The sequence below is a fragment of the Stegostoma tigrinum genome, chromosome 29, assembly GCF_030684315.1.
Source record: "Stegostoma tigrinum isolate sSteTig4 chromosome 29, sSteTig4.hap1, whole genome shotgun sequence".
Lineage (NCBI taxonomy): Eukaryota > Metazoa > Chordata > Chondrichthyes > Orectolobiformes > Stegostomatidae > Stegostoma > Stegostoma tigrinum.
This window is the reverse complement of record NC_081382.1, coordinates 5,526,620-5,541,559: the sequence shown is the minus strand read 5'-3', so window position 1 is coordinate 5,541,559 and position 14,940 is coordinate 5,526,620. Positions and strand designations below refer to the sequence as shown.

At 41.1% G+C, this 14,940-nt stretch overlaps 1 protein-coding gene across 2 annotated transcripts in view; it reads left to right on the top strand.

The window, feature by feature from the left end:
* The first annotated feature begins 57 nt into the window (after positions 1 to 57).
* prpf4 (PRP4 pre-mRNA processing factor 4 homolog (yeast)) overlaps positions 58 to 14,940 on the top strand; it is a 43,427-nt gene continuing 28,544 nt past the window's right edge. Inside the window, exons 1-6 of one of the 2 annotated variants that reach the window (XM_048559229.2) lie at positions 58 to 112; positions 1,858 to 2,042; positions 9,068 to 9,254; positions 13,148 to 13,232; positions 13,393 to 13,472; positions 14,451 to 14,544. In XM_048559229.2, coding sequence (XP_048415186.1) covers positions 1,880 to 2,042; positions 9,068 to 9,254; positions 13,148 to 13,232; positions 13,393 to 13,472; positions 14,451 to 14,544 — 609 coding nt within the window. In that variant the 5' untranslated portion in view covers positions 58 to 112; positions 1,858 to 1,879. Of the gene's footprint in view, positions 113 to 215; positions 868 to 1,857; positions 2,043 to 9,067; positions 9,255 to 13,147; positions 13,233 to 13,392; positions 13,473 to 14,450; positions 14,545 to 14,940 lie in introns of those variants that run through there. The other variant, XM_048559228.2, reaches the window with a different exon arrangement.

The following is a 14,940-nucleotide window of genomic DNA, read 5'->3' as shown; positions in this document are numbered from 1 at the left end:
TTTCTGAGCCGGCGGCGTGGAAATGACTACAACACCCAGCAGCCTGTGCGCCGCCTCCTTACCCTTTGCCCCGGACGCAGTCAGTGTCGGCTTAACGACGGTATAGGAGCTGGTAAGAGGCCGCGCTGAGGCTGGGGGAAGGAGAGATAGAGACAGGAGATAGCCTAAAGCTAGGCCTTGGCTATTGCCGTCAACTCCCCGTCCTTAACCGGGCCTTTATATTGTCAGGTTGGGGAGAAGTCGGTCATTGTGGCTGCTTGTGGGGGAGGGGAGGCTGTACTGTATCAGAAATCACACACAATGCTCTACTTGTGGCTCATAACTTTATTCAACTTCACCGTAAATCCCCTGCTTTTTCCATCAACATTTCTATTTAGGGAGTTCATAACTCCCATGTGCTTGGTTAATCACGCCCTGTGTATGCTGCCACCTGAAGAGTTTAGTGCACGTTGGCACCAAGTCCTCTCCCCTCCCCGTCTCTCTGCGCGCTCTTTAGCACTGAGTCATTAAGTATCTATTTCCTTCTCCCAAACCGTTCTTCCAAAATGAATCGCTTGTTAAATCCCAATCTGCCGGCCTACAATTCTCCGACTGGTAGTTAGAATCATAGAATTCGTACCGTGTGCCAGCATTCGGCCCATCGAGTCCACACCGAGCATCCCTCCCGTATCATCCCCATCTCCCATGGCTAACCCACCTAACCGGAACATCCCTGATGGGCAATTTAGCACCCACCCACCCTACACCTCTTTGGAGTAGGAGGCAGCCAGAACACCCGGAAGAAACCCGTGTAGACACAGGGAGAACGTGCAATCTCCACAAACTCGGGACCCTGGCGCTGAGAGACAGTGCTACCCTGTGCAATTGGTAACATTGTTATCTTTAGTACTGTTTCTAAGTTTGGTATCATTGACAAATTTGGAAATGTTAGTCTTTCAATATTCAAATAACATTTAAAAACCCAAGCAAAATATCTATAATATACCTACAAATTAATCTTTTATAAGATGGGTATGATGACCCTCAAGTTCACCTTAATGTCAACATCTGCTTTTACTTTTGAAATATGTTCAGCTTTGCCACTCAGACCAAAGTGGATAATTTCACATTTCCATCTTCTGCTGTAAGGAACAAGAGATCATCTGATGAGTGATAATGGAAACTGCAGATGCTGGAGAATCCAAGATAACAAAGTGTGAAGCTGGATGAACACACTGTGTTCATCCAGCTTCACACTTTTTTATAAGAGATCATCTGATACTTGTTTGTTATCTGTAGTTAGGAATAGAAGTAGATCATTCACTCCTTTGAGCCCTATTGCACTTACTATTCATTTAGATATTTTTTAATCAATGTATTCAGACATGCTATGGCTAATCTGTACCTCAACTCCAAGATCTACCTTTGCTCAACTTTTCTTGGTACTTTGACAATATAATGATCTTATTAATTCAATAGCTCAAATTGCCCTAAGGTGCATTGCTTTTGATTTGGGGAGACAGTTCCAAATTTTCTGTGATCCTTTTTCTCATCTGCCAGAGCCTTTCTTGATTTTATTCCATGGATGCTTCTGTTGTCTTTGATTCTCTCTCATTTCCTGCTTGTTCCTGTGAAGCTCCAAAAGCATGATCCAAAGATTCTCTCTCCTGGGCTAGAAATCAACACTCGTTCAGTTCTTCCTGTTCCAACTTCTTTCCCAAGGCATCAAAAACCAGAATTCCTATGAGCAACACCCCAATTTAAGCATGCAGATGCATGTACTTGGAGATTAGAGCTAGAGTCAAACAACCTGTCTTTCTCATCTCTTATCTCTGGTCAAAACGGTTTGTTAATTTTATGCATTTTCTACACCCACAGTTTCCTGCCCCATATTACAAGAATGTCTGATGATGATGATGTTCCGTTGCCTAAGAAATCTCGGATTTATTATGGAAGCCTTGAAGAGAAGGAGAAAGAGAGGATTTCCAAAGGAGATGCAGGATACCTGGGGAAAGAAGCTGTGAAAGCTGGGGTAGAAGCTGGACATATTAATATATCCAGCAGTAAGTGATGATGCTTCAGTTTCTTTAACTGTGTCATTGAATAATTACTCCATCTGATTGAGTCAAAAAATGTGGAGCTGCTGAAAAGATTGCTGAGAAATTTTAGAAAGCTGGTTGGGAACAATAGCAATAAGTAACAATTTTAGATGAATTGGGCTTTATTTTGGATGCAAAAGTGCAGAAAGTCTATAACGTTTGAAACACTTCTGGAAATGGCAACAGTTGTAATTAAGAAATTTATGTGCAACAAGTTCACACAAATAGCTAAGTGACGATGGCCTGATAGTCTGATCTTATAAGGTTAAATGATTTTCTGGATACCGTAGAAATATGCTGTATGTTGACTCTTCAGTGGGGATGCAAGGAAGTCCAAGTTAATGCCCAATACCTGCAAATAATGAATGTACAGTTAACAGATTTTCAAAAGAAATTGCATTGAAAATATTCAGGCTGTTCAAAGCAAATGTTGAGAGCATTTTATAGATCTCTTATCTGTGTGAAGTTGCGTATGTGACAACAATTATTGACAGTATTAATCCCTTACCCTACACAACGTGCGAATGGCTGAAATCAAAAAATACACAGCAAAGCTTTGCATTTCAAAATCCCACATTCTCTGAGACTGCTAACAATTTCTTTGCACATGCATTTCGTTTTCTGAAACAGTTGATGATTTACATCCATCCACTTAAGTTTAGAAGTCTTTTTTTCGCCTCTAGCATTTGTTTCAAACCAGCAAGGTCAGTTCAGAACCACTCTGTCACATTTTGTATCCCGTTGTGAACCATTGTCTACGTAACATTCTCTGGGTATACCATTTTCAGGAGTCTTATTGCACAGTATCTGCTTAAAATATTGAAGAAATAGAATCCGATATCCACAGCCTCCATAAAAACCAGTGTTTAAGCAGCCAGTGTACTTTTATAAACACAGGTATAGGAGTAGGCAATTCAGGACCTTGAGCTTGTTCCACGCTCTGAGAGATCATGTCTGATAGAACACAGAACATAGAAAAGTACTGCACAGTACAGGCCGTTCGGCCCACGATGTTGTGCCGTGGAATATTCCTAATCCAAAATTAAAATGACATAACCTACATTCCCCTCAATTCACTGCTGTCCATGTGCATGTCCGGCAGTCGCTTAAATGTCACTAATGACTCTGCTTCCACGACTACCACTGGTAAACTATTCCATGCGCTCACAACTCTCTGAGTGAAGAACCTCCCTCTGACGTCTCCTCTATACCTTCCTCCCAACACCTTAAAACTATGACCCCTCGTGGCAGTCAGTCCTGCCCTGGGTAAAAGTCTCTGGCTATCGACTGTATCCATGCCTCTCATTACCTTGTACACCTCGATCAGGTCACCTCTCTTCCTCCTTCTCTCCAGAGAGAAAAGTCTGAGCTCAGTCAACCTCTCCTCATAAGACAAGCCCTCCAGTCCAGGCAGCATCCTAGTAAACCTACTTTGCACCCTCTCCAAAGCCTCCACATCTTTCCTATAATAGGGCAACCAGAACTGGACACTATATTCCAAGTGTGGTCTCACCAGGGTTTTGCAGAGCTGCAGCATAACCTCACGGCTCTTAAACCAGATCCCCCTGTTAATGAAAGCCAAAACACCATATGCTTTCTTAACAACCTTATCCACCTGGGTGGCAACTTTGAGGGAGCTATGCACTTGAAATCTGCGTGACTTAACTCCATATACCTGCCTTTGGCCCATATCCTTTAATGCCTTTGCTTAACAAAAATGTATCTATCTTAGATTTAAAATGAACAACACATCCAACTGCCCTTTTAACAATTATTTTCAGTTTCTTAGCCTCCCAAGCAGAAAGGAAATGGTTTCTTTTCTTACCCTTAAGAAATATTAAGAATTCATCTGTTCCGGAATACCCTCTAGGAAAGCTAACAAGTGAAACATTGCTAAAATGACTAGTTTCATGTGTTTTGGGTCACCCACGAATAGAGAATGTCAACTTAGGTATGCATTTCACCTGAGTTAATTTTTAAAAATGTTTCATTTACCTTTAAGACATTCTCATCTTCAGGATGTTTCATTGTAGGACCTGACTACAACATGTCAAAAACAGCATCTGGCCAAGCCTGAAGGCCCAACGAACCCAACTGACCAAATAAGTATTATAGTGTTCTGCCCCATCTTTGGTATGCTACCAGCATTTTCTGATGGTTGACCAAAGATAGCTCGTTCTGGACGTAACATCTGAGTTATGAGCTAATGTTTTCAGAGCCTAACTTGCTTAATATCTGAACAAATTGCTTAAATTTCAGTACAGATGAGGAACTTCAAGAAATTTGAACTCTTAGTTAATAATTTAGACATATGCGTCAAGATGTCAGGGTTTAAGCAACAACTACTACTGTAGAAATTGAACAAAATGAGCATCTCAAATTGAACACGATATTTCATAAACCCTTATGATTTAAAACTCAAATCATAATAGAACATAACATATTTTACCCTTACAAGGAAACACTTACCTGGTAATATTTAAACATGTAATAGTTGGGAGGGCACATTGTGATGACGGCATAGGAATCTGCAAGGGGATATGGGAATAGTGAGTGAAGTTGACAGATGGAGTTCAATGTAGGAATGTATGAGGTCATGCACTTTGGTTAGTAGTTTGGACCCTGTGTTTAAGAAAGGATATATTTGCATTGAAGTCGCATTTGGGGGGGTACGCAGTGGCTAGCACTGCTGCCGCACAGCACCAGGGACCCAGGTTCGATTCCACCTTGGGCGACTGTTGGTGTAGAGTTTACACGTTCTCCCTGTGTGTGGGTGGGTTTCCTCCAGGTACTCCTGTTTCCTCCAACAGTCCAAAGATTTGCAGGCTAGGTGGATTGGCTATACTAAATTGCCCATAGTGTTCAGGGATGTGTAGACGAGATGGGTTACAGGGGGCTGGGTCTGAGTGCGATGCTCTGAGGGTTAGTGTGGACTTGTTGGGCTGAAGTGCCTGTTTCCACACTAGAGATTCCAAGAAGTCAGTCCAAAAGTGGTTCACTAGTCTGATTCCTGGAATGAAGGTGTCTAGTTATCAAGAGTGGCTAAAGTGTTTTTAAAGAGGGGATAGATGGATGTTTAAAAAAAATCAAGGAGTTGAGGGCAATGAGGGACAGACACAAAAAGGAGTTAAAGTGGATTAGCAATGATATTATAGAATAGCGGGACAGTCGTGAGAGGACACCCCTTGTTTCTTAAGATCTTACTCTTCTAAATTTAATCATCCTGTTCCGATGTGTTAGGAAACACCTTCAGGACAACGATGACCTGAACTCAAATGCAGAGATAGGGGCAATGCTACTGTACCACAAGGTTCAAGATCTTTAAGTTCTTTAATTTATAGGATTTTAAGAGTCTTTGCTTTTGTGGGACCAAACCAAGATGTGCTGCAGCTGTCAAGAATTAACTTTGATCCTCAGAGATAGTAGGAACTACAGATGCTGGAGAATCTGAGATAACAAGGTGTAGAGCTGGATGAACACAGCAGGCCACCAGCATCAGAGGACCAGGAAGGCTGACGTTTTGGGCTTAGACCCTTCTTCAGAAAAAGGATCTGAAGAAGGGTCTAGGCCCAAAACATCAGCCTTCCAGCTCCTCTGATGCTGCTTGGCCTGTCGTGTTCATCCAGCTCTCCACCTTGTTAACTTTGATCCTCTCTAGTTTTCCACTGCCCTCCAAGGTGCAAGATTTCCTGGGGTTCTTCCACTAGCATTTTTTAAAATCCATTTATGGGATGTGGAGTTGCTGACTGAGCCAGAATTTATTGCCTATCCTAATTGCCCTTGAGAAGGTGGTGGTGAGTGCCTCCTTGAACCACTACAGTCCATGTGCTGGAGGGTGACCCACAATGACATTGGGGAGAGGGAGTTCCAGAATTTTGACGCAGCAATACTGAAGGAATGGCGATATGTTTTCCAAGTCAGGATTGTGAGTAGTTTGAAGGGACACTCGCAGGTGGTAGTATTCCATGTATTTGCTGCCCTTGCCCATGCAGAAGGTGGTGGTTGAGGATTTGGAAGATGCTGTGTAAGGACCCTTGATGAACTACTGCACTTCATCTTGTAGATGGTACATCTTGCTGCTACTGAGTGTGAGTGGTGGAGGGAATGGATGTTTGTGGATGTGGTGCCAATAAAGCAGGCTGCTTTGTCCTGGATCATAGAGCTATACACATCCAGGAAAATGAGGAGTATTCCATTAAACCCCTGACTTGTGCCTTGTAAATAGTGGACAGGATTTGGGGAGTCAGAAGGTGAGTTATTTGCTGCAGTATTCCTAGTCTCTGACCTGTTGATATAGTCACTATGTTTAAATGGATAGTCTAGTTAAGTTTCTGGTCAATGGTAAGCCCTCCCAGGATGTTGATAAGCGGGTATTCAGTGATGTTAATGCCATTGATTTGCTTTTTGGAGATGGTCATTGCCTAGAGCTTGTGCGGTGCAAATGTTATTTGCCACTTTTCAGCCCAGTCTGGATATTGTCCAGGTCTTATTAGATTTGAACATGAACTGCTTCAATATCTGAGAAGTTGTGAATGGTGGTGAACATTGTGCAGTTATCAACAAACATCTCCCCTTCTGATGGAGGGAAGGTCTTTGATAGAACAACTGAAAATGTTTGGGCCAAGGACTGAGGAACTCCTGCAGAGATGTCCTTGAGCTGAGATGATTGACCTCCAACAGACACAACCGTCTTCCTATGTGCCAGGTATGGCTGCAACCAGCGGAGAGTTTTCCGCTGCTACCCATTGATAGCAGTTTTGCTAGGGCTCCTTAATCGCACAGTCTGTCAAATGTGGCCTTGGTGTTCAGGGCTGTCACTCTCACAAGACCTCTGGAATTCAGCTGTTTTGTCCATGTTTGAACCAAGGCTGTAATGAGGTCAGAAGCTGAGTGGCCATGGCGGAACCCAAACTGGGCGTCATTGAGCAGGTGCTGCTTGATAGCACTGTTAGTGGTATCATTCATAACTTCACTTAGTAGACTGATAGTGTGGTACTTGACCAGATTCAATTTGTGCTGCTTTTTGTATACAGGAGATACCCAGGCAACTTTTCACATTACAGGGTAGATTTGGCTAATCGAGTCCTGCAATTTTCCTTCAACACCACCTGAATGTGGACTCCCAGCTAAGAATGGGCTTCACTGCATTCTTGGTCAATGATACCAATTTGGAAAACCTGCTTGGTTTCCGATAGTCATCTCCTCCTGGTCACAACTGTTTTACAGCCTTTGGTAGATTCTGAGCCTGTCTGTGTCAAAGTGGCTCCCAGGCTCCCTTGCATTAACTTTTAGGTTTGTTTATGGTCTTCTTAAAACGAATATTTCATTTATCTCAAATTTAGAAGTTTTAATGCCCAACAAAAGATACCCCTGAATGTAAAATCTTGAATTTAGATATTCACAGCACAGTCTGTTTGAAAGCTCCACAGACTAGTCATAACCCTATCTCATATTCCCCAGTAAGAAATCATCTTGAGGATACTCAAGATCTTTATTAAAGTTAACAACAAAAGACTGTAGCATCCGCTTTTAATTTGAACACAACCTATTTTCATGAAAGCAGTTCACACTGAAAACTACCGCATCTTAAAGACATCATTCAGGCCATCATGAATTTGTGTAGTTTCCATGTTTTTCCTGCTGCATATGCTGCCTTTTTGTGGAATTTCAGAAAGACAGCCCTATAAAAACAAATCATTAATTGACTGCACTTGTGGCCAAAAAAAAAATCTAAAAAGCTTTTCGGGATAGGTCTCCAGCTGCAGGAAAATCTGAGACACCTTTAGCTAATGTATAGCAGTTTAAATTCTTGTACTGACCCAGCAATTCTAAAATTGAATTTCACCAGTCTTTTGTACAAATCAGTCCATGTTCTTTACTTCCACACAATGACTATCTGATTTTTTTTTAAAATGCCTGATCATGCCTAGTTGATGTTTAACAGATTATTGTTCCATAAGAACTAATAAATTTATTAAATAAAACCTTCATCACTGTACCTTATTTATCCTTTAGCAGAGATTTAACCCATGCCCACATATCCATTTGATTCAACTACTGATCATATAGACTGGAACGTTGGATGGTATCAAACCCTGCCAGTTTACATTTGCTCCCTGACAATTTATATTTCCTTTTCCCCGTTTTCTACATTCTTTTAGTTTTCCACTTTTTTTCTTAGTTTTTTCCTCTCACCTTTAGGCTCTGCTGCCGTGTTATATTTCAGAAAACCACTTAGTGAAAGGTAGAACTGGAACCAATCTTTACACACTTGTATCAGCATTACTTTACAATATTACACATTTAAAGCGTTCAGTTCCTAATCCAACAGCTATGATTTCAGCTGAATTTTGTCGGACCGTGAGTGGTTCTGCTGTTAATGCCTACCACCCTCATCCGACTAAACATAATTAATAGACGATTAACAGCCTGCTCTTCTTAAATAGAACTGTAGGATCTTTTATATACATTTGAAGCAGATGGGGACCTCAGTTTAACACCTTAGCCAAATTACAGCGATTGTACAAAGTTGTTACTATTGTGGAGCAATGTTAGTTTAGCCTTTAGAGTGGGACTTAAACCCGCAACTTAATTCACGGCGGAGCATGCTTCCAACTCTGAGGAAATACTGAATGATTTGCTAGAACAAGAGGATTTAGACACAAAACTAGTACTGCAATAAAAACTCTCTTCACAGATTGAGAGCGTGTAGAATGCAGTACTAGATGGAAACAGATGCTGGCTTGTCACTTAAGAATGATTTGAATGTGGCTAAAAGGAAAGCGTGGTAAAGAGACCTTAGTTCAGGTTGGATGTGTAGGATTAGGACATCTGCTTATGAGGTTTACAGATACCAACAGGACCAGGTTTGAACTGAATGACTTTTTTCTGCAATATAGTACAACTGTTTCCATCGATCAGGGTTAGAGCAGGGAGGTGCAGTATCCAGGAATCAGTGCTGTGTGTAATTCTGATCCTCTCTTGTCCAGATGAGTTCTATGAGGTCGAAGAGCACGTCAGTGAGAGGCAAGCGGAGGTACTGGCAGAGTTTGAACGCAGGAAACGAGCACGGCAGATTAATGTCTCGACAGATGACGCAGAAGTGAAAGCCTGTTTACGAGCACTTGGAGAGCCAATCACACTTTTTGGGGAAGGACCAGCAGAACGACGAGAGAGGTGAAGTTCGAATATCTCCGGTGGGGTTTGTCTATGAACAAAAGCAGTCATGGGTTTGATAAGAATTGACTGACTATATGTCATGTGGTGTTTTTGCTTTGAGGAGTGTTGATTTACTAAGGTGGTTGTGAGTATCCTTGGCTATGAGGATCAGTGATCAGGGTGTTGACTATGAAGAATTGTCTGGTGGGTTTGTGCGACAAACGACAGTTTAGTAATCCTGGGTGGTCTGGTGATGTTGTCTGAGGAACATAAAAACAGGATTGGGCCATTCAGCCCATTGTGCCTGCTCACTCATTTGGTTATGTCATGGGCTTGTTATCTACCTCAACGTCACTTCCCTGCACTATCTCCATTTCTCTTAATGTCATCATTCTTGAATGTGCTCAATGATTAAACTTCCACATCCCTCTCGAGTGAAACTCACCACCGTCGAAGTGAAGAAATTCCTCCTCATGTCAGTTTTAAATGGTCACCTCTAATCCTGAGACTATATCCCTGGTTCTAGACTCACCAGGCAAGGGAAATGTTATCTACTTACACCATGTGAAAATGTTGTCAGTTTCAATGAAACGACTCCTCTTCTTTTAAAGACTACCGAATACAGACACAGTTTCCTGAGTCCCTCGTCAAAAGACAATACTTTATCCCAATGAATGGCCTGGTCAACTTCCATTGCACTTGCTCAAATGGCCATTATATACTTTCTTAGAGAAAAATGCCAAAACTATACACAGTACTCCAGGTGAAGTCTCACCAAGGTTCCTTACAATTGTGGCAAGTTGTCTCCTGTATTCATACCCCTTTGGGATAAAACAAAAAAAAATCAATCAGTTGATAATCAACCAGTTCAGGCTTGTTGTGACATATATCTGTAGCAGGTGGGATTTGATCTTGGGCCTTCTGAGCCTGAGGTAGGGATGCTACCCCTGCTCCAGAAGACTCTATTCACTTACAATGAATACCATCATTCCATTTGCTGCCTTAATTGCTCGCTATATTTGCATCCTAACTTCTAGCAACTCACGAACACAGCCATCCAGGTTTATTCGGACACCTGCACTTCCCAATCTCTTGCTATTTAAGAAATATTGTATGTTTTGTTTTCTATCAAAGTGAATAACTTGGCCCTCACCCTTATTTATATTGTATTCCATGTGTCATATTCTTGCCCATTCACTTAACCTGTCCAAGCCTGCTTGAAGCCTCCTTGCTTCTTCCTCACAACTTGCAATTCTGTGTCATAAACAAATTTTCAAGTAGTATTGATCTCGCTATCCAAATTATTTATATAGGTTGTGAACATCTGAACACTCTGATTCTTACTGTATTTCACTGCTAACAGACTGCTATTTGGAGAATCATCTACTTATTCTGATTCTCTACTTTCTGAATGTTAACCAATGCCAAACCCATAATAGTAAATTTGTTCCAATACCATCTTTTGACTATAAGGAATGGTGGTTAGAGTGTGACTAATTAGAGGCCACAGATTTAAAGTAATTGATAAAATAAGCAAAAATGACATGAGAGAGAACCTTTCCTCACAGGATTGGCTAAGGGACGGAATGCACTGTTTGACAGAGTGTAGAGTTAAGTTCAGTCGAAACATTGGAAGAGAATTAGACTGTTAATCTGAAAAGGAAGTGAGTGCAGGGTTTTGGGAAGTAGACAGGGGTTTGGCATTCTGAATTGTTCATTCTTAGAATCAATGTAAACATGATGGGTTGAATTGTTCTTCTGCACTATAAGGAAAGGTAGCCTGCTGATTTATGGATGACCTGGTGGAGTTGGCTCAGAGGGCGAATAATCTGGCAACAGTAGGCTATGAGGAGAGATGAGATCTGGTGGCATTGCTTATGACAACGAATGGCCTGGCTTTAATGCCTATTCTCCTGAAATTGGCTGACTTGTCATTTTCATTTCACCTTCCAAAGAATATTGCCCAGTATTTTGATGTGGTACGTAGGCCTCATTAGTAACATGATGTCTGATTACTACAGCTGCCTGGCATTGTGGATTATGATATCCATCACGTGGAATACAGTGCAATGGTTGAAACTGGGTCAAAATTAAGGGCACAGATTATGATTGTGGTATAGACCCTTGAAAGGATTTTTATTCTGCTGTAGGAAATAAAACTGGAGTAGTGAAGACTCACTTTGACTATGAGTTGAAATGTCAGTTGATGTTTTCCCTTTGGATGAGTTTTTGACCACTCATTGCAAACTGATCCAGGAACCAAACATTTATAATTATTTGTATTTCAAGCAAGCTGTCTTTTAACTTCCCATCTCCTTGCTTTTTGGATTTTGCCTGTTGAAAACCCCATCCAGTTGTTACAATAAGTACCTATTTAAAGGTTCAATTCCATTTGTAACATTAGAAAGAGAATTTCATTGGGAGTGGCATGGACTGACTGAATTGTTGAAGGCTGTCTTTGCAAAAAAATCAAAGAGGATTTTTTCAGTGGTTGCCTACAGTAGAAATGTAGGATGGTTTAGAACGTGGAAGGCAGTCATTATGTCTGGGCTGTCCAAAAAAAAAAATCCAGCCTAATCCCATTTTGGTCAATTTTCCTGCAATTTACTACTCTGCAAATACAAAGTATTGTTTAAAAATGTGGTAGAGACTTATGCTAAACTACCTTTTCAAACAGTGAGCTCCAGACCACAACCTCTGAGTGAAAGATTTACTGACATCCCCATAATCCCTAATCCTTCTATAATAATTTTAAATCTTTGGCAACCCCCTCACCCTTGTCCCATGGCAACCCATGTTCTTGCAGCATTATGTGTACAAGTGCAGAGGGTCACATGGCCCAGTGGTAGTATCCCTATATCTAGACTAGAGAGCCTGGGTTCACATCCCACCTACTCCAGGAGTGAGCTATAATATCTCTGAACAGGTTGATCAAAAATATCTACATGTGCATGCAGACTAAACAACATTTTGGAACCTTAGATGCTGAATGTTCTTGTTTACTTTGGACTGGAATCCTGTTTCTGAACACAGGAGGGTGCTGTGGGCCTAAAATCTGAATAAGAAAACAATCACATCATTTAAAGTAAAAAAGAATTGTACTTTTTAAAAATGATTTCCAAATGGGAATCTTTTATTTGATCATCTGATTAAAGGCAAAGTTTATCTAGGTTCCTCCAAAAACAGCGAAACATGTTCTCTTTCCTCTTACACAAAACGTGTTTTTTCTCTCTCCTCTTTCACAGTCTGGGTGAATTATAAGATCTAAAATTCACACGTCTTTTCTCTTTAGTGGTGATTACTGATTTGTTTATATTATAGATTTCAGAATTTTTGGTCTTTAGTCCTGACATCTTGCTCAGTCCACTGGATCCTCCTGCCTCTCTTCCAATTTTCTGTCCTACTCATCCTCTCCACATCTATCACTCTGCTGCCCTCAAATGCACTCATTCATTTTGTGATTGCTACTTAAATCTAAGGTGATGCTCAAATTCTTCAGTCGACGCAGTCAGAATTCTGAGTTCATTCACCGCTTTCTTCTTTGGTTTCCTATCTTGTGATTGTTCCCATCAACAAGGGTCTGATCCTAAGATTGAAGTGTTAAAAACTGAAAGAACTGCAGATGCTGTAAATCAGGAACAAACACAAAGTTGCTGGCAAAGCTCAGCAGGTATGGCAACATCTGTGAAGAAAAAAAATCAGAGTTAACGTTTCGGGTCGCTTCTGAGGAAGGGTCACCGGACCTGAAACGTTAACTCTGATTCTTCTCTTCATAGATGCTGCCAGACCTGCTGAGCTTTTCCAGCAGCTTTGTTGAAGTGCTGTGATCTGTTGAAGGAGATAGCCTATAGATGTCCTCTTTGTGGTGTGTTGTCTGCCCACAGATTCCTGAATTGTGCATTATTTTCCAGGTTACGTAACATACTGTCTGTGGTGGGTGCTGACGCCTTGAAAAAAACAGAGAAGACAGAAGATGCAAAGAAAAGCCGACAGGAGGTGTGCCATGCAAAATTGTTTGTGGTTTATTAGCAATGCTTGTAAGTGAGTATGGCTGGAGAAGTTGGTAGAGGTGATGACCCCTGACCCCAGGTGGGACGTCACAGCTGATCCATTTGGCTAATCTGTAACACTAATTTGATGATTTTTTTATGCCCAGCATCAGCAAACCTGGTATCATGAGGGCCCCAGCACCTTGAAGACTGCTCGTGTCTACATTGCCCGCTTTTCTCTGCCAAGGTGAGTTTCATCACACTGGCTCCACTCTTCTTGAGGATCTGGTAGAGTATTGAGGATTTCTAATTTGGTTTTCAAGAGAGTTCTCAAGAGTTGGGCAATCTGTGAACTAACATTTTGGGACATTTCAGTTTGTCTCTGTATTAAAGGAAATTGATCTTACCAGTAAGACTAAATAATCTTAGAAATGTTGAGGCTTTGAGTTGTACCTGTAAATCAAGCACAGGTTTTTTTAGTGTATACAATGGTAGTGATAGTGTGCAAACTGCAGCAAGTCAGCTCAGAGAATAGTGAAGAAAATCACTTAGGCAAGGGAATGGGGCAGATACCATAGCTGTAACACCTAGTGTCAGTGCTAAGAATTGCACCTACAAGTTTCTCTGTAGTTTGGTGCCTGTCATCCGTCAGTAATCTTTGTTCATGGTGGAATTTCTGTTGGACCAACCTTATGGGGAAGTTGGGAGTGTTGCCAACCCCACTGCTACCCTGGCAACAGAATCCTTCCCACTTCCCTGCAGCAAACAGACCCCATAAACTAAATAAATTTTACAGGATCTCATTAATTCACCAGATAGTGTGACCAGCTTTAGGATCCATGATTGTGACAAGAGGATGTAGTGCTGATTTGCATTTATTTTATTATGACTTTTATCGTATTTGTGTGAGGTTATATAGTTGTGAGATTATGTGTTGTACAGTATGGAAATGAATGTGTCTAATACACTTAAGTGTTAACCCCATTTTACTGGGTCGGTGTGTCTAAAACACTGCACAGCATTAGCACCAATTTATTGAGTCAATGTATCTAAAGTAATGCTCAGTGTTAGCACCATTTTACTGGGTCAGCCACTGTGTACAGTGCTAACATGATCTTACTGGTCAGTAAATAAAACTGAACAGCATCACTCTACTTGGAGATTGCATAAAATGCATTGTGTTTTCTGGATGTGATGTTTGACTCAGTTTTGTGACCTTCCTAAGAGCTGTGAAGCGACTGGAGGAAGCCCGGGCAAACAAGGAGATTCCGGAGGCTTCACGAACTGCGCGACAGCAGGAGCTCCATAAGAGCTTACGGGTAGGTAGAAATAGATTGTGTATACCTTCAGCAGATTGCAACATTTCTGTGAATTGTTATTGACTACTAGAAGAAATTTTAGTAATTTTTAAATTCTTGATATGGGAGCTTATAGTGGGCTAGAGTTATTGAATTTTTACAACATGAAAAGAGACCCTTCGGCCCATCACATCTGCAGCAGAAGTCAAACATCTACCTATTCTAATACCATTTTCCAATCCCATTTAATGCTAAATTTTTTAAATGGAAGAAAATATTTCTTTTTCCAAGCACTGATATCTATTCCCCTTAAAACCATTTTTAAGGAAAATGAGCAATCTTTGCAATGAAGCCATATTGTATTGACTAAACTTTGAATCTAATTGTTCTTATTAACCTTCACGGTGATAGATGTCG